Source organism: Oryctolagus cuniculus, chromosome 16, assembly GCF_964237555.1.
Source record: "Oryctolagus cuniculus chromosome 16, mOryCun1.1, whole genome shotgun sequence".
In the NCBI taxonomy this organism is placed as follows: Eukaryota; Metazoa; Chordata; class Mammalia; order Lagomorpha; family Leporidae; genus Oryctolagus; species Oryctolagus cuniculus.
In genome coordinates this window covers 59,643,927-59,662,948 of record NC_091447.1, presented here as the reverse complement: position 1 = coordinate 59,662,948, position 19,022 = coordinate 59,643,927, and the positions used below count along the sequence as shown (strand labels likewise).

Below are 19,022 nucleotides of genomic sequence, written 5' to 3'. Positions count from 1 at the left end.
GGCCGCCTCCTTCCAGAATTCCCGTCCAGAACCCAGGTGAGGGGCTTTGTCCCGCACCGGCTCCAGCGTGCACTCCCAGGGGCCCCAGACCCATCTCCCCGCCCCCCCCCAAGCCCTCACCTCTGAGCCCCCAGACAGCCGGTCCCCGCACAGATCCCCACCAGGTCAGAGCCAGGCACAGGTCCTCGCCGCCCCTGCCCCACCGCGGCGGCCACCCCCCGAGCCCAGCACCCAGAGCCGGTTGAGATAAATACATTTATTCCGGGGTCTCTGCGGCCAGCAGGGGAGGGGAGGGGTCAGTAGACCACCTCGTAGACGGTGGCCTTCTTGTCGCCGGAGCCCGTCACGATGTACTTGTTGTTCCGGGAGATGTCGCAGCTCAGGACGGAGGACGACTCCTTGGACTGCGGGGGAGGGGGACACACGGGGCGTCAGCAGGTGCCCGGGGTGGGGGTGCGGGCAGCGCTGGGCGCCCTGAGCAGGGGAGGGGGGCCGGGCTGTGAGGGACGGCGGGAAGCTGTCTGGTACAGGAGGGAGTACAGGTACAGGGCGAGCGTCCATCGTCTGGTTCACGCCCCAGGTGGCGGCAGTGGCCAGGCCTGGGCCGGGAGCTCCATCCGGATCTCCCTCGTGGGTACAGGGAGCAGGTGCGCATGCGCAGGGAGCCGGGGCATTGGCTAGGCCCTCCACCAGGGAGCAGGTGCGCATGCGCAGGGAGCCGGGTCATTGGCTAGGCCCTCCACCAGAGAGTAGGTGCGCGTGCGCAGGGAGCCCGGGCATTGGCTAGGCCCTCCGCGTGGAACCCAGACCGCGCCCCTGGACAGGGCCCGTGCCCCGGAGCCGGGACGGCACCCGCGCTCTGGGACGTGGAGCTGCAGAGCCGCTGGGGGGCATGGGCCGGCCCGAGCTCAAGGCAAGGTCGTGGCACCAGGACCTGGACAGAGCCCGGTGCTCAACTTTTGCCCAAAGTGCACCCTGGGCCCCGCCCCCCACTGTGCTGTGTGTGAGCCGCTCCGGGCCCAGCTAGGACGGCGCACACAGGCGGTCACAAGCCTGGGCGGCCGGGAAGCCACCGCCTGGGCCCCCGAACCCCGGGGCCAACCCCGCTGCTCTGCTTCTGAGGCAGACCCCGCGCACCCAGGGAGGGCGACAGTGCTTGGGCCCCTGCACCTGCCGGGGGGACCCGGATGGAGCTCCTGGCCCAGCCCTGGCTGCCATGGCCAGCTGGGCAGCAGGCTAGTGGACAGCTCTCTCTGCCTGATCTTGACCTCTGTGCTTTAAAAAGAAAAAACTGTTTTTTTTTTTTTGTTTTTTTTTTTTTAATTTTTGACAGGCAGAGTGGACAGTGAGAGAGAGAGACAGAGAGAAAGGTCTTCCTTTGCCGTTGGTTCACCCTCCAATGGCCGCCGCTGCAGCCGGCGCACCGCGCTGATCCGATGGCAGGAGCCAGGATCCAGGTGCTTTTCCTGGTCTCCCATGGGGTGCAGGGCCCAAGCACCTGGGCCATCCTCCACTGCACTCCCTGGCCATAGCAGAGAGCTGGCCTGGAAGAGGGGCAACCGGGACAGAATCCGGCGCCCCGACCGGGACTAGAACCCGGTGTGCCGGCGCCGCAAGGTGGAGGATTAGCCTACTGAGCCACGGCGCCGGCCTAAAACTGTTTGATCGTTACAGAGAGGAGAGAGAGGTCTTCCATCCACTGCTTCACTCCCCAAAAGGCCACAATGGCAGGAGCCGGGAGCACCCTCCAGGTCAACCACACAGGTGCAGGGGCCCAAGCACCTGGGCCATCGTCCTCTGCTCTCCCAGGCCACAGCAGGGAGCTGGGTCGGAAGTGGAGCAGCCGGGACTCGAACCGGCGCCCACATGCACTGAGGGCTGCAGGCGGCGGCTTCACCCACACTGCCTCTCTGTGCCTTTCAAACAAGTGTCAGGGACTGGCACTGAGGCCAGCGGGTTAAGCCACCGCCTGCAGGGCCCGCATCCCACGTGGGCGCCGGTTCGAGTCCCGGCTGCTGCTCTTCCAACCCAGCTCCCTGCTGTGGCCTGGGAGAGCAGTGGAGGACGGCCCAGCCCTGGCCACTGCCGCCACCTGGGGCGTGAACCAGACGATGGAGGGTGCTTGTCTTGCCTTTTTAATAAACTTAAAATTCCAAAAGTTAGCTCTGCAGGATCATAAAGTACAGAGACGCCGACAGCAAAGGGCTCCGTGGGCGGCGAGGGCCCCAGCCCAGGGGAGCCCGTGCTAGAAGGGACGGCGACACGTCCCGGCTTCGAGTCCCAGGCAGCCAGGAGCGCCCAGCTTGGGCCCCAGTGGGGGGCCACGGCGGGCGGGCGGGCGGGCATGGGGGAGGCAGAGCTCCGACCCTCAAACACTGGGACACCCACAGGAAATTCTGACAGCCGCTGCAGCGTGGGGGGGCCCTGAGGACGTCACCTGCAGGGGGAGACGCACAGGCGGCCACAGGCCAGCCCCCCCCGCCGCTGTGGTCCCTGGGGTGCTCGGAGCCTCGGCGTGGGGGGGTGCAGGGGCTGGGGAGCGAGCGTTTCCTGGGAGGAGGAGAAGACGCGGGGCAAAGCCCCCGCCGGGCGCTCGGCCTCTGCCAGCCCTGGCTGCAGGCCGCGGGGCTGGGGGCTCTGCCCCCCCCCACCCCGCGCACCTGGAAGATGCTGGCTCCGTAGGGCGTCCGCCAGGCGTTCAGCAGGTTGTCCTTGCCGGTGCTCACGAACCAGCGTCCTGGAGGAGACAGGGCGGCCGTGGCAGGGCGGGGCCAGGCGGGCTGGGGCCGGACCCAGACCCTCCCGTCCACCCCCACACCACTGCGGACACTGGGGGTGAACCAGCGAACGGAAGACCTCTAACTCTGCCTTTCAAATAAGCAAACTCCACCCCGGGCCCTGCGGTGGAGCGCAGCCTCCCAGCCCTGGCCTGTGGGGCCAGCTGGGGGGTGAGCCGGCAGGCGCTCTGCAACCCTTCTAAAATCTTAAAAAGAAAAAAAATCGACGTCCCTATTCCAATGCTCTGTGGCCCAAACCTGTCAGCGCTCTTAGTACAAGGCCGGCCCGCACGGGGTCTGGGCAAACTCTGATTCCTGTATGACCCGGTTTCCCGAGGCAACAGCCTGGGCTGCGGGGCGGGGAGGTGGGCTCCCCCGGGGACCCCCGCCCCGCCCCCTGCTCCCACCCCTGCTGGCGCCCCGCCCCCTGTTCCCATCCCCACCCACGCTGTCGCCCCGCCCATTGCTCCGCCCCGCCCACTCCCCCGCCACTGCCCCCTCTGGTGCCCCGCCCACTCCCACCCCGCCCCCTGTTCCCACCCCCACACACGCTGTCGCCCCGCCCATTGCTCCACTCTGCCCACTCCCCCGCCACTGCCCCCCCCGCTGGCGCCCCGCCCACTCCCCCCCGCCCCCGCCCCGCCCACTCCCCCGCCCCCGCCGGCCCCGCCCCGCCCCGTTCCCATCCCCACCCACGCTGTCGCCCCGCCCATTGCTCCACTCCCCCGCCACTGCCCCCCCCCGCTGGCGCCCCGCCCACTCCCCCGCCCCCGCCCCGCCTCCTGTTCCCATCCCCACCCACGCTGTCGCCCCGCCCATTGCTCCACTCCCCCGCCACTGCCCCCCCCGCTGGCGCCCCGCCCACTCCCCCGCCCCCGCCCCGCCTCCTGTTCCCATCCCCACCCACGCTGTCGCCCCGCCCATTGCTCCACTCCGCCCACTCCCCCGCCACTGCCCACCCCCGCCCGCTCCCCCGCCCCGCCCACTCCCGCCCCGCCCCCGCCGGCGCGCACCGCCCCCCTGTTCCCACCCCCACCCACGCTGTCGCCCCGTCCATTGCTCCACTCTGCCCACTCCCCCTCCACTGCCCACCCCCGCCGGCACCCCGCCCAGTCCCCGCCCCCACCCCGCCCACTACCCCTCCACTGCCCACCCCCACCGGCGCCCCGCCCACTCTCGCCCACTCCCCCGCCGGCGCCCCGCCCCCGCCCCGCCCCCGCCGGCGCGCACCGCAGGACGCGAACTTGAGCGACAGCACGCAGCTCTCGTGCAGGTGCAGCTGGTACTTCTCCGGCTTGCGCACGTGCAGCACCTCGACGTTGCTGCTCTCCATGCCCACGGCCAGCCAGTCCTGGTTGGGACAGTGGCCCAGAGAGAAGATCTAGGGAAGCAGTGGCGGTGGGGGGGGGTCAGGACCCCTTCAATCACCGGCCCCCCGCGGGCAGAGGCAGCTGGCCCAGGGCCTGGAGCGCAGCGGGCCACTGCCTGTCGGGTCATTAATATTAATCAGAATTACACAGAACCCCGGGGTCGCATCCATTTATCTGCGGGGAGGGGGAGGGGAGGCTGGGCGAGGACACTCGCTCCCCGGCAGCAGATGGCGGAAGCCGGGCGGGCAGCGCGCTCAAGGTCACTCAGCCCGCGGCGCCCACTGCCCGCCCCTCCCCCCCCCACCGTGTTCTCGTCCTTCGGGGCTCAGCCCCGCGCCGGGCACCCCGGGAGTAAGGGCCCATGCTACACCCCAAACCTCCCGCTGTCTTAGCAGCAGACAGAACTTTGGGGGCCACAGTGGTGGTGTGGGGGGCAAAGCCAGCCCGAGCTCCGGCTGCTCCACCTGGGCTCCGGCTCCCTACTAACGCACTCGGGAAGGCAGCGCTGACGGCCCCAGCGCCGGGGCCCCTGCTCCCACGCGGGAAACCCGGATGAGCGCCTGCCTCCTGGCTCCAGCCTGGCCCAGCCCCGGCCCTTGATTTAGGGAGGAAACCAGCTGATGGAAGACTCCCCCCCCCCCGCTACTTTTTCAAACAAACATTAAACACAAATAAGTCGGAGGGGAAGATAAATAACCATGGAGGTGTGGCAAGGTTTCCAGGCTCCGGGTATGGGGGCGGGGGCACCCCAGGCATCAGGTTCTCGGCCACCCCAGGCCCGGAGCTGGCGGGGAATCCCCCAAGGGGAGACAGGCAGACGCCCTTCCGCCAGAGGGGGCGTGGCACGCACCGGCCGCACCAGCCGGGCTATGGCGCCCGCGGGAGCCCCGAAGGACGGCCGAGCTCATGACCTGTCCCCTGTGCCCACGTCCCCAACTCTGCACAGCAGGCATGAGCCCCCCCCCCCCCGCCGGGTTCCGCCAGGCCGCGCGCACCTGGCGCAGGTATGAGCCCCCCCATTCCACATGCACCTGGCGCAGGTATGAAACCCCCCCATTCCACATGCACCTGGCGCAGGTATGAGCCCCCCCCCCATTCCACATGCACCTGGCGCAGGTATGAGCCCCCCCGGGTCCCCGCCCGCCGCGCACCTGGGAGCTGAAGTCGTGCTGCTGCAGCTGGCGGCCCTCCCGCAGGTCCCAGCAGCGCACCGTGTTGTCCAGGCCGCCCGTCCAGAGCCGCGTGCCATAGTCGGAAATGTCGATGCAGCTGGCGCCGTCCGTGTGGCCCTGGAACTGCCTGCACGGAGCGGGGCGGCCCCGGGGTTGGCGCCGCCCCAGCAGCCGGGCCGCCGCGGCCCCGCCCCCCCGGCCCCGCCCCGCGACCCACCTGACCATGGTCTGGTTCTGCAGGTCCCAGACCACGATGTTGCCGTCGCTACAGCAGGAGAAGCAGACCTTGGCGTCCGGGCTGACGGCCAGGGCGTAGCACGCGGGCGCCGAGGACGTCAGCTCGGCCTTGATGCGGGGCGTGGGCGCCGCCAGGTCCCAGATGGACAAGGTGCTGGCCTCGCCGCCCACGATCAGACTCCGGCCGTCCGGCAGCAGTTTGCAGGAGCGAATGTAGTTGTCCCGGTTCTGGGGCCCAGGGACAGCGGTTAGGGTGGGCTGGCCCCGCGGCCGAGTCTCGGGGCACCCCGGCCACGCCCCGAGGCCCCAAGCCCCGCCCCTTGCTCAGCTTCACCACGGATGACAGCAAGCCCTGTCCACCAGATGCAGCCCCGCCCTCTGGCCGCAAGCCCCGCCCCTCCTGGCTTCCTCCTTTAGGCCCCGCCCCCTCGTCCGCAGCCCCGCCCCTCACCAGGCAGTCCAGCTGGGCCACGGGCGTCTTGGCGCCGGGCTGGCCCACGTCCCAGACCTTCACGCAGCCCTTGCCGCCCGTGTACACGTGCTGCGTGGAGCCGCTGATGGTGACGGCGCACACCACCTCGCCGTGGGCCAGCGTGTGCACCTGCCGGGCGTGCCGCGGGATGCCGGCGCCCACCAGCGCGTCCGACGGAAAAGGCACGGGCTGCATCTGCCCGTCCGCAGACACGTGGAAGGAGTAGGCCCTGGGCGGGGGACCCAGGCTCAGGGGACCGCACCCCGCGCCCTCCTGCCCCACACCCACGACGCCTTAGGACGGGAGCGGGGCTCAGGCGGGGGCTGGGGCCCCGGGGCCGGCACCTGACCGGTCTGTGAATGGACGAGAGCCGATGGCCAGTGCTGACCGCGGGCGAGGCCAGCTCAGCTTCAGAGAACCGAATGCTGGCGAGCCCCCCGGTCCGTCCCTGCACCGCGGTGCTGAGGTCGCTCACGGCCGGGGCCCAAGGACCCGACGGCCCCACCCATCCATGCCGGGTGCACCCCCGGGCTGTGACAGGGGCAGAATCGCACCTGCTGGGAGTTCTGCCCTTTCCCCGCGCCGGGGCGCCTCCCCTGGGAGCCGCGATTATGTCAAGGAGGAGACGGCCCGGGGCAGGGAGCCCCGCCCCCCGCACCCCCGTACTCACGGCTTTCCCCCAGGAATGCTGGGCAGGGACGAGGAGATGGTCGAGCCTCGGAGATGGGGGTGCGACTCAAAGGCCATCTAGGGGGAGGCCAGGGAGGCAGCACGGGGCAGCAGGCGCCCGCCCCTGCTCACAGCGCCACGCCCACCCCAAGCCGCGGCCGTCCCGAACTCCCAGGCCCCTCCCACTCTTCAATGCCACTCATCACGGACTCCCAGGCCCCTCCCACTCCTCAATGCCACTCATCACGGACTCCCAGGCCCCTCCCACTCCTCAATGCCACTCATCACGGACTCCCAGGCCCCTCCCACTCCTCAATGCCACTCATCACGGACTCCCAGGCCCCTCCCACTCTTCAATGCCACTCATCACGGACTCCCAGGCCCCTCCCACTCTTCAATGCCACTCATCACGGACTCCCAGGCCCCTCCCACTCCTCAATGCCACTCATCACGGACTCCCAGGCCCCTCCCACTCCTCAATGCCACTCATCACGGACTCCCAGGCCCCTCCCACTCTTCAATGCCACTCATCACGGACTCCCAGGCCCCTCCCACTCTTCAATGCCACTCATCACGGACTCCCAGGCCCCTCCCACTCTTCAATGCCACTCATCACGGACTCCCAGGCCCCTCCCACTCTTCAATGCCACTCATCACGGACTCCCAGGCCCCTCCCACTCCTCAATGCCACTCATCACAGGTCCCGGCTAAAGCCTTCGGGCACGGAGGCCCTCCCATCTTCCCAGAGGCGCCGCTCCCCGACTCCCCGCGGACTCACCATGGGGGAGCGGCCGTAGACCACGGAGCTGCTGACCTGCGGCGACAGGTGCAGGCTGACGTAGGAGCCGGGCACCGAGAGGTCCCCGTTGAGGGAGCCGTGAGAGCCCAGGCTGAAGGAGCTGCTGAAGGGGCCGGACAGCGCCAGGGGGCTCCTCAGGGCTGAGCGAGAAGAGTTCCGGTCTCCAGCCGCCCGCGTGGGTGGGCCTGTCGCTCAGGGCTCCCACGCCTGGGCCCACCACGGCGGGCCCCGGGACACGCCGGCCCCGCAACCTCACACCTTGTCCTGTCCTCGCCCAGACCCGGTGTCGGGGGGGACACCTAGCGCCTCCCGCCCCAGGCCCCCACCCGTGAGAGAGGCACAGACGTGGACCCTGCATCCGTGGGTTCTCTGTGCACCCCCGCCACAGCCAGGGCTGAGCCAGCACCAAAGCCGGGGGCCAGGAGCTCCCGCCCGGTCTCCCGGGGGGCGCAGGGGCCCGTGCTGGACCCCCTCCAACACGGCTCTCTGGGCTGCGCTTCAGCGGGGACCCAGACCCAAGTGGGACAGGGGAGTCCTGGGGCATCTTAACGCGAGGTCAAAACGCCGCCGGGACTGGGGGCTGGGGGCTGGGGGTCCTGCTCTTTCACACAGGGGCGCCAGGACCAGGCACGGAGCCAGCTCCGAGGTGGGACAGCCGAGCGCTGCCACCCCGTCCCCCCGAGGGGGCCCCCGCGGCTGGCCAGTGCCCGAGCCGCCCGATCCCGCGCCCCAGGCGGAAGCCTCGGTCCCACTGGCCAGCAGGCCAAGACAAGGGGTCCCGCCCGAGGCCCACCCGGAGCCCACAGCCCCAGCACACGCGGGGCGGCGCCAGCTCCTGCCTCCCCAGACCCTGTCTTCTAGAACTTTCCAGACAAGGAGCCCACTCCAGCCGGGACAGCCAAGCACAGGGCTCACCGATGCTGTCCGTGGAAGGCGTGGGCTTGGCCGCCAGCTGGCACAGGTGACCGGCCGAGCTGGGCCCGGGGGTGGACGCGTCCTGGGGCGGGGAGGAGTCGGAGGACTTGGAAGCGGGTGTGCCGGCGGGAAGGTCGTTCTGTGGAGAGAGGGCAGGGCTGGTGGCCCCGACTGGACGGGGGGGCGCACGGAGGGGCCTCAGGCGTGCGGGGGGTGGGCACCAGGCGAGGGCCGCGGCAGGCGCGAGGGGCTGCACACAGCACGCGACCCCAGCTTGCACCTGGGGGAGCGGGCGAGCGGAGAAGGTGGGCGGGGCACGGGGGCTGCACCGCGAGGGGCCGTGGAGACCCTGGGGTGCCCAGGGCTGTCACAGGATCAGGCATCAAGAGGGAGGGGCGGGGGCTTCTCCAGCAGGCGGGGGGGCTGCCCCCAACCTCTGGCTGTTGCCATGGCAACCTGGGAGGCCTAGAAACCGACAGGGTCACCCCGGCAGAGTGCAGGGCTTGGGGGCGTGGATTTGGGGGGGACGGGCACAAGCATAGCTAAGTTTCCAATGCTTGTGGGGAGCAGGGTACAGCGGTCACCACCCCTGGGGACGGCTCAGGTGTCCCCGAGGTCCTAACACCTCAGGCCTGGAGTCCCGCCCTGCCAGTCGCCCCTATTTATTCACGTGAAAGGCTCAGAAGGAGCCGGCGCTGTGGTGGAGCGGGTGAAGCCCCCGCCTGCAGGGCCGCATCCCACGTGGGCGCTGGTTCGAGCCCCGCCTGCTCCACTTCCCATCCAGCTCCCTGCTGTGGCCCGGGAGAGCAGTGGACAAGGGACCAAGTGCTGGGGCCCCTGCACCCACGTGGGAGACCCGGATGAAGCTCCTGGCTCCTGGCTTCGGATCGGCACAGCTCCGGCCGTTGCGGCCATCTGGGGAGTGGACCAGTGGATGGAAGACCTCTCTCTCTCTCTCTCTCTCTCTCTCTCTCTCTCTCTCAATCAAGAAAAGAAAGGAGGCCGGCGCCGTGGCTCAATAGGCTAATCCTCCACCTTGCGGCGCCGGCACACCGGGTTCTAGTCCCGGTCGGGGCGCCGGATTCTGTCCCGGTTGCCCCTCTTCCAGGCCAGCTCTCTGCTATGGCCAGGGAGGGCAGTGGAGGATGGCCCAGGTGCTTGGGCCCTGCACCCCATGGGAGACCAGGAAAAGCACCTGGATCCTGGCTCCTGCCATCGGATCAGCACGGTGCGCCGGCTGCAGCGGCGGCCATTGGAGGGTGAACCAACGGCAAAAGGAAGACCTTTCTCTCTCTGTCTCTCTCTCTCACTGTCCACTCTGCCTGTCAAAAAAAATAAAAAAATAAAAAAAAGAAAAGAAAAGAAAGGGAGACCAGTTCACTCCCCGAATGCCCACAACAGCCAGGGCTGGGCCAGACCGAAGCCAGGAGCCCAGAGCTCCATCCGGGGCTCCCATCCAGGACCAGGGCCTGGACCCATCACGGCTGCCTCCCAGGGGGCACCAGAGCCGGAAGCCAGAGTCAGGAGCCGGGGCGGTACAGGCTCCCTGCTGTGTGGCCTGGGCCCCGCCCGCTGGATTCCCAGGGGTGGGGCCGACTGCGTTTCTGTATGTGTTCAGGAGCCTGGTTACAAAGTTGCTGTTCTGTTCTGCTACTTAATGAGTTTCCCCGAGCAGGTGTGGGGGGAGGGAGTTAGGCTACCACTCAGGACAGCGGCCGAGCAGGTGGGGGGGAGGGGGAGTTAGGCTACCACTCAGGACAGCGGCCGCGGGTTCGGGCTCCGGTCCCGGCTGCTGTTTCTGACCCAGCAGCTCCCGACAGGCAGCAGTGACGGCCCAAGCCCCTGGGCCCCAGCACCCTCGTGGGAGACCCGGATGCGGCTCCGGGCTCCGGGGTTTGGCCTGGCCCAGCCCCGGGGCATTGTGGGCACTGGGGGAGTGACCCAGCGGATGGAAGAGCTGTCATTATGCCTTTCAAACAAACAAATCAATCTTTCCACAAAACATCTGCTTAGGGTGAACAAAGCGAGTCTTCCAGGAAAAATTCAGTGGTTAAAAAAAAAATCACGTGAGGACAGCAGGCCGCGCCAACCTCGCCAGTTTCTCATCGCCCCAGTTTCTCATCAGATGTCGAAGTGTCTGTTTCCAGGCCCCCCAGGATGAAAACAGTGGGTTTCAAGGCCCCCCCGCTACGCACCAGGACAAGCTCTTTGGCTCTGGGGAGCGGTGAGCCGAGGCTGGAGGCCAAGGAGGCTGGACTGTCCACGAGGTCCCGGCGGGCGGGGACGCACAGGGGCGCCTTTCCACAGGGGGTGGTGGCCGGGCTGGGGGGCTCCGAAGGCTGGTCCTGGGTCGGAGGAGGCGAGGTTGGGGGGTGAAGCAGCCACAGAACCTGCAACCCCTTGGGAGGTTCACGCAACCCCCGATGCCCCTTTAGCCGCCTGTAAGAGGGGTACCCAGGACCCCCGCGCCCCTCTCCCCGAGCCGGGGCTCAAAGCCACCCCTGCCACCCGCCGCCATCGCCACGCGGCCCCGGTCCCCCACCTGCGCCACAGAGAGGCGGCGTCCCCACTCGAGCACGCGCAGGAAGCAGCCCGGGGCCCCCACGGCCCAAGCCCCCCCCCCTCGCTCTGCGCCCAGGGCGGGAGGCGGCTGGGCCCCCACTCACCTCGTCCACCACCAGGTTGTAGTCGCTCTTGTCTTCCTCACTCTCCTGGAGGGGGGGATGGAGAGAGCTGGCGCTGGGCACCCCCTCCCGGGAGAGGCCTGTGTACCCTCACACCCTCAGCCCTGTGCACCCCGGGGGCCCACCTGCTGGGGGTGGCGCAGGCACACAGCCCAGGAGAGCTGCAGGGCGCCCGTGAGGAGGAGGAGGAGGGGCCCCCAGCCCCAGTCCACTCCTGTGTGGGGGAGAGAGGTCCTGCCCCTCCCCCCCGGGGTCACTGGCACCCCACAAGGCCAACCAGCCCCTTGGCCACACCTCCCTTGCCCATCACCCACCCCAGCCCGACCCTTCCTCAGGCTCCGGGCCATCAGCTTCACCTCCTCCAGGGAGCCCTCCACGCTGTCCCCAGGGACCGACCCACCCCTGCCTGGGCTCCCGCACAGCCTGTGGAGGGAGCCCCAGCTCCAACTGCATTCACCCACGCTGCCCAGGGCTCCCCAGCGAGGAGGGCAGGAGAGGGGGCCTCGATGTGTTGGGCTGCCCCGGGGGAATCCTCGGCTTGGCCCAATGGCGGCCTGGACGCCGCCTGCACCCGGCTCTCTCCGGTGTCTCTGAGGAGCCGTGAGGCTGGCCAACACCCAGCCAGGCTGCATCTGCCCCAGTGCGGCCCCAGCCCCTGAGCTGGCCACAGACTGGCCCGAGGGGCTCTCGAAACCAGTATTACAGGGTGTGCTGGGGTCCCAGCCCTCTGCGAGGCAATCAGGATGGCTTCCTGGAGGAGGCAGCATCAGGGCTCTGATGCAGACCCTGGTTTCTAAGAGGCTGGGCGGGGGGGGGGACAGCTGGAGCAAAAGCCACAGGGTGGGAAGAGGGCTGTGTGGCCCCGAGGGCGGCTCGGGGGAGGAGTCCAGCAGCTCGAGTTAAGCCTGGCATCGGGGGCCTCATCTGGGGGCAATGGGGAGCCCTGAGCACAGCTGGGTTCCGGAAGACCCCGAGGGGCCAGGCTGGGGCCGTCTGTGTCGCGCGTGCCCCCACTCACGTAAGGTCCGGGCACCTCCTTGTCCTCCCCTGGCTGCTTCCCGGGGCCCCCGGGCCGCTCCTCCTCCACCAGACTCTCGGGGGGCGAGGGGGACGCACTCTGCGGGGAGACAGGAGCCAACGGGGGCTCAGCGATCCCCGGGCGCCCCCAGTCCCAGCCTGCATCTGGTCCAGCAGAGGCCGGGCCCCCTGCTGCCCCACTGCCAAGGGTGCCCTCAGGTGTTAGACCTCACAGCCGGCTCACGGGGGAGACAGACCACGGCCAGCCCACCCGGCGCCCGCGGTGTAGCCTGGAGGGAGCAGACAGCCCCTGGGCAGGCTGGGGCGGGGCTGGGGTCAGGGCTGGGGCTGGGGCTGGGACCCCTGATGGAAGCCCCCTCTGTCTGTCTCTCTCTCTTTGGGGTGTTTCCCGCACAGACCCTGCTGGACACAGACCGGGGGTCTTGCTCTGGGCTCCGGGGGTGGGGGGCAGGTGTGCCTCCACTTACCCTGCTGGGGCCTCTCTCTGCTGCCAGGTCCGGGGAGGCAGAGAGAGAGAGAGAAGAGGGAGGGCGTCGTGGCTCCTGGCCGCCCCCTCACCCCTGCACCCACCACCCCCGCGACGCTCCCCGCCGCCCCTCACCTCTGGTTGCCTCGGCCTCCACGCCCACGCGGTCCTCCTTAGCAGCCGCCAACTGGGCCTGCGCGGCCAGGGCTCCCGACAGGGCCAGCAGCCCCGTGGCACTGCCGCCCACCAGCCCGGCGGGGCGCGGCGTGAGGGGCACAGGGGGCGCGTGGTGGGACAGCGGCTGGAGCTGCTGCTGTGGGACGGGGGGGTGGGGGGGTGGGGGCGGTGGGCGGGGGCGGCGCCCGGCGGCACCCAGCTGCCCCGCCCCTGCCCCGCCCCCACAGAGCCCGGGCCAGCCGCCCACCGCCCCTCGCCGCTCCCGGGGGGGGGGGCAGGGGCCAGCAAGGCTCACCCCGATGAGGCTGTTCAACTCCCCCACGGTCACCTGCTTGGCGCGCTCCACGGCCTGGAGCACCTGCTGCTGGTGCTGGGGGGGGGAGGGGAGACGCGCTCGAGCCGGCCTCCAGGGGCTCCGGCCGGGCCCGCCCACCCTCATCTGCGCCCCAAGCTTGCTGGGTGCCCTCCTCTCTCTCTTGACGCTTATGAGACGGAGAGAAAGGAAGACAAACCCAGCTAAGCGCAGCCGGACCTAACAAGTGGGAGTCGGGCGCTTCGAGGGCCGGGTGGGCCTGGGGGGGGGCACCAAGGCCGCCGCAACCACAGACGTGGGCGTGGGGGGGGCTGGCCGTGAAGGAGTGGCCTGGCGGGAGGTGACTCCGCAGCCACCGCGGCCTCTTCTCGCACTGTGGGACTTCGCCGCCGCCCTCGCCTGGCTGCAGCCCCGCCTGGGCTCTCGGGGCCTCCACGCCGGGCTGCCTGGCCCCGGGGGGCTCAGCCGTGCAGCCGGGGGCGGCGGCCGCCCGGCCGGCCCAGCCTTTAAGTAAGTGTAAACTGTAATATTTTAAGTCCACGCGTTAAGCTCATTCATAATTCTTACAGGGACTTTTTCCAAGGCTTCCACGGACCAGGCTAAACCCTGGAACCCCATCCGGGTCTCCCCGGGGAGCGAGAGGGAGCCCGGCACCCGAGCCAGCGCCGCTGCCGCCCACAGCAGAGCCGGGCCTGAGCCCGGCTCCTGGGCACCGTGTCTGCGCTGTGCGGCCCAAGTCTGCCCCATCCGTGCACCTCCACCCCACTTCATAGAAACGGCCACCGGCAGCTCCTGCGTGCGCCTGGCGTTCCCGTGTTCATCCCGTTGGCCGGGCACCCAGCAGGGGGGACGCCCCCCCGGGGGGATGCACCTGCCGCCGCCAAGTGTCCAGGACAGGGCCCAGAGGCGACTCAGTCTCGGCCCGCCGACAGTGTGCACGTGGGTGGGCACGGCCTTGTGCCGATAAAACTTTATCAGCAAAAAGCAACAGGCGGGCCGGATGGGGCTCCGGGTCCTCGATGATCCTGCAGCCTGCTGGCCCTTCCAGCTCCCTCCCACAGCCCCTGCACTGCACTGCTTGTGGGCGGGCGGCCCCGCCCCCGCTGGGAGCCTGCACAAACCTCAGCCTGCAGGGGGAGTGCGGTGCACAGGCCAAACTGTGCCCCCACTTCCGGAACGCAGCCCGGCACCCCCACTCCCTGTCTCTGTGGCTCTGAGGCCGCCAGGGGCTCCTTCTGGTCCGGCTGGAGCTCAGCCCAGGATAAAGCAGCGGAGACGCCCACCTCTGGCCGGGGGCCACACAGCCAGGACGTGCGCCCGCCCCGCAGCCTCAGCCTGGGGAAAGGCCACGGCCCTCCAGCTGCCCCCCCGCCCCCACTCACCTCCTGGGTCAGGAAGGGGATGATCTGGGCGCAGATGCCACTGAGTCGCTTCACAATCTCAGCCTGCGGGAGGCAACGAGGCGGGCTGGGGGGGGGGGGGCGGCACGTGGAGACCCCCATCCAGGCCCTCAGCCCCCAGGCACCTGCCGGGAGAGGGCCCGCCCCGGAGGCTGCCTGGCTCAGGAGGGCACAGCCCCAGCACTGGGAAGCCCAGCAGAGGGAGGAGCCTCCTCCACCTGACCCCACCCCCTCCAGGGGTCTCCTCCATCTGACCCCAGCCCCTCTCTCCTCCTCCATCTGACCCCAGCCCCCCCCCCGGGGGTCCTCCTCCATCTGACCCCAGCCCCTCTCTCCTCCTCCACCTGACCCCAGCCCCTCTCTCCTCCTCCATCTGACCCCAGCCCCTCCCTCCTCCTCCATCTGACCCCAGCCCCCCCCCCGGGTCCTCCTCCACCTGACCCCAGCCCCTCTCTCCTCCTCCATCTGACCCCACCCCCTCCGTGGGGCCTCCTCCACCTGACCCCAGCCCCTCTCTCCTCCTCCATCTGACCCCAGCCCCTCTCTCCTCTTCCATCTGACCCCAGCCCCCCCCGGGGGTCCTCCTCCATCTGACCCCAGCCCCTCTCTCCTCCTCCACCTGACCCCAGCCCCTCTCTCCTCCTCCACCTGACCCCAGCCCCTCTCTCCTCCTCCACCTGACCCCAGCCCCTCTCTCCTCCTCCACCTGACCCCAGCCCCTCTCTCCTCCTCCATCTGACCCCAGCCCCTCTCTCCTCCTCCACCTGACCCCAGCCCCTCTCTCCTCCTCCACCTGACCCCAGCCCCTCTCTCCTCCTCCATCTAACCCCAGCCCCTCTCTCCTCCTCCATCTGACCCCAGTCCCTCTCTCCTCCTCCATCTGACCCCAGCCCCTCTCCTCCATCTGACCCCAGCCCCTCTCTCCTCCTCCATCTGACCCCAGCCCTCCAGGAGCCTCCACCTGGGGCTGTCTCACTGGGGAAAGCGGCCGCAGGGCAGGAAGGGGCTGCCTGTGTCACAGGTGTGCTGTGTGACCAGGCTCCCAGGGCCCGGGGTCTCCCCCACGGGAGCCCTCCACGGCCCACACGTCCCAGCAGAGAGCGGGGTGGCCCCGGCCCCGGCCGTCCCGGCCCGGCCCTCCTCATCTCCGCGGCTCGGCCAGGGAGAATCTGCCGTCAGCCCTGGCACTGTGGGTCCCTCCCGGCCCCTTGGAGGCCACGGGTCAGCTCCAGGCTTCGGGACTCAACCCCGACCGCTGCAGACATCCTAGGTGGACCTCAGAACCCTGGGTCACCCGCAAGCTAAGGGAGAAACTCAGGGCCGGCGTGTGGCGCAGCGGGTAAAGCCGCCGCCTGCAGTGCCCACATCCCCTATGGGCGCCGGTTCGAGTCCCGGCTGCTCCACTTCCAATCCAGCTCCCTGCTGTGGCCTGGAAAAGCAGTGGACGATGGCCCAAGTCCCTGGGCCCCTGCACCTGCGTGGGGGACCCGGATGGAGCCCCTGGCTCCTGGCTGTGGATCAGCCCAGCTCCGGACATGGTGGCCATTTGGGGAGTGACCCAGCAGATGGAAGACCTCCCCCCGCCTCACAACCCTACCTTTCAAATAAATAAATCAGTCTTACAAACAAACAAAAACCTCAGAACCTCCCGGCATGAGGGTCAATCTCAGAACCTCGCGGGCTATCTCAGAATCGCGACACCAAATCCCTCAGCTCGGGAAGTCAGCTCAGCACCCAGCTCACGCGGAAGTCTAGAGCCCTGGGTCAATCCCAGAACCCGAGGGCTATCTCAGAACCCTGAGGTCTACCGTGGCAATACCTGGTCAGCCTGAACCACGACACGGAGCGCACGGCCCGCAGAGCCACCTCGCAGCCCCGGCCCGCGCCTCCCGGCTCGACCTCAGAACCTCGGAAGTGCACCAGCGTCTCGGGGGCCATCTCAGACCCAGCAGGCCCGAGACTGTGCACGCGGCCCCCGGCCCGGCCGTCCTCAACCACGGGGACGCCGGGACCCTGCCCTCCGCCCGCCCGGCTCAGAAGCCGAGAGAGGCTGGCACGGCCCCCAGCCCCGCTCCCAGCCCCCCCTCACCTGTTTGTGCATCTCGATGTTGAGGCCGTAGGACATCTCATAGTACTGCGGGGAGAGGGCAGCTCAGGGACCCGGGTCTACAGGAGCCCCCGGCCGGGGAGAGAGCAGCTCAGGGACCCGGGTCTACAGGAGCCCCCGGCCGGGGAGAGGGCAGCTCACGGACCCGGGTCTACAGGAGCCCCCGGCCGGGGAGAGGGCAGCTCAGGGACCCGGGTCTACAGGGGCCCCCGGCCGGGGAGAGAGCAGCTCAGGGACCCCGGGTCTACAGGAGCCCCCGGCCGGGGAGACGGCAGCTCAGGGACCCCGGGTCTACAGGAGCCCCCGGCCGGGGAGAGAGCAGCTCAGGGACCCGGGTCTACAGGAGCCCCCCGGCCGGGGAGAGAGCAGCTCACAGACCCGGGTCTACAGGAGCCCCCGGCCGGGGAGAGGGCAGCTCAGGGACCCGGGTCTACAGGGGCCCCCGGCCGGGGAGAGGGCAGCTCAGGGACCCCGGGTCTACAGGAGCCCCGGCCGGGGAGAGGGCAGCTCAGGGACCCCGGGTCTACAGGAGCCCCCGGCCGGGGAGAGAGCAGCTCAGGGACCCGGGTCTACAGGAGCCCCGGCCGGGGAGAGGGCAGCTCAGGGACCCCGGGTCTACAGGAGCCCCCGGCCGGGGAGAGAGCAGCTCAGGGACCCGGGTCTACAGGAGCCCGAGGCTGGGGGAGGGGCACAGCAGGACAGGGCCCCCAGCAGAGACCCCCCTGAGTGGGGGAGGGGGCAGCCTGGGGTCAGTGCCCCCTGGTCTCCCTGGAGTGACCCTGAGAGACAGCCCAGGGCACAGGTGGGGGCGAGAGGAGGCCGAGAGCCGGGGGGGCCCTCACCATGACGAGGAGCTGGGGGGGGACCCTCACCATGATGAGGAGTGGGGGGGACCCTCACCATGACGAGGAGCGGGGGGGACCCTCACCATGACGAGGAGGGGGGGGACCCTCACCATGATGAGGAGCTGGGAGGGCCCTCACCATGATGAGGAGCTGGGGGGTCCATCACCATGACGAGGAGCTGGGGGGACCCTCACCATGACGAGGAGCTGGGGGGGCCTCACCATGACGAGGAGGGGGGGGACCCTCACCATGATGAGGAGCTGGGAGGGCCCTCACCATGACGAGGAGCAGGGGGAGACCCTCACCATGACGAGGAGGGGGGGCCCTCACCATGACGAGGAGGGGGGGCCCTCACCATGACGAGGAGCGGGGGGGGGCCTCACCATGATGAGGAGCGGGGGGGGGCCCTCACCATGACGAGGAGCGGGGGGGGGCTCACCATGACATAATGCCGCTGCATCTCCGTCTTCTCGCTGGCCAGCTTCTCGCACTCCAGCTTGAGACTGCGAGGACACGGGGTGCGGGGTCCCCCAGCACCCCGCGGGGGGGCCAGTTTCCAAAGTGCGGCCTGGGTCTCCCCTCCTCCTCGCCACCCCTCCCTGACCTCAGAGCCCCCCCACACCGCACCTCACCTGCCTCCCCAGCCCGGCCCCGCCCCTCCAGGTGCACCCCGCGCCCCCTGCCCGCCCCTCCCCCGCACCTGTGGTACTGTGCCTGCAGGAACTGGAATTCCTCTTTGATGCGGTCACAGATCTCCAGGATGGAGAACTTGAAGGGCTGGCCCGACTGGAGCGGGGTCTGGGGGAGGGGTTAGGGCAGGGGGGACGTCAGGGTCCCGGGCGCCGGGGACTCCCCCGCCGCCGCCCGAGGCCCCCCACTCACCGGGTGCCTGCCCTGGGGGTACATCCTGCAGCGCTGAGACGCACCCCCCGCGCCGGACAATATGGGGAGGGGGCGCGGGGCGACCGCGGCGGGTTGGGGGGGGGGGTCCGGGGAAAAAGCGGGAGGGCGACAGAGCGCGCGGGGCAGCGCCCGGGAGTCCCTGGCGGGCGCCCCCGCGAGCGGCCCGGGTGGCGGGGACGAGCGGCGGCGCGGGGCGCGGAAGGTCGGGGCGCGGGCGCAGCCGGGTTTCGGCGGCGGTGGCGGCGCGGGCGGCGCGGGCCCCGCGCGGAGCCGCCTCCCTCCGGCGGGGCTCGGCCGGGAGCCGCGGGCAGAGCCGCTTAAGGTGGCGCCGCCGCCCCCGCCCCGCCCGCGCGGCGCGGCGCCCCCGCCCCCGCCAGCCCCGCAACAACTTTGCCCTCCCACCCGCAACCCCGGGACCCCTCTCTGCTCCCTGCCCGGTGGGGACGCTGGCGCCCCGCACCCACCCACCTACCCGCCCGCCCACCCGCCGCCAAGGCCGGGAGCGGAAGAGCCGAGAAAACAGACGCCCAGGCCCGGAGCGGGAGCAGCCGCGAGGGCAGGGGGCGTCCGGGGTGGGCGGCCCTGGCCTCAGGTGTCAGGGCCTTGGTGGGGGGAGGGGGACACCTGCCAGGCCAGGGGCGCTCACGCGGGGCTGGGCTGGGACCAGAGCCAGTTGCT

General features: G+C 70.1%; 1 protein-coding gene across 5 annotated transcripts; it reads right to left on the bottom strand.

Annotated features, from left to right (window-relative positions):
• Positions 1-241: 241 nt before the first annotated feature.
• TLE2 (TLE family member 2, transcriptional corepressor) lies at positions 242-18,607 on the bottom strand. 5 transcript variants are annotated; one of them, XM_070058635.1, is made up of 20 exons: positions 18,324-18,607; positions 18,142-18,239; positions 17,881-17,944; positions 16,579-16,623; positions 14,472-14,534; positions 13,072-13,146; positions 12,735-12,912; positions 12,601-12,617; positions 12,114-12,212; positions 11,078-11,122; positions 10,607-10,756; positions 8,412-8,550; positions 7,476-7,636; positions 6,699-6,775; positions 6,008-6,257; positions 5,537-5,784; positions 5,299-5,446; positions 4,008-4,158; positions 2,661-2,737; positions 242-404 (listed from the first exon to the last, which is right to left on the bottom strand). In XM_070058635.1, the coding sequence occupies exons 1-20, from the start codon at positions 18,345-18,347 to the stop codon at positions 297-299; spliced, it is 2,217 nt and encodes a 738-aa protein (XP_069914736.1). In that variant the 5' UTR covers positions 18,348-18,607; the 3' UTR covers positions 242-296. The 5 variants fall into 5 exon arrangements, with proteins under 5 accessions (XP_069914736.1, XP_069914735.1, XP_069914737.1 ...); XM_070058634.1 differs by having other exon boundaries at positions 12,601-12,620; positions 12,735-12,909; XM_070058636.1 differs by having other exon boundaries at positions 12,601-12,620; positions 13,105-13,146.
• Between the last annotated feature and the right edge of the window lie 415 nt (positions 18,608-19,022).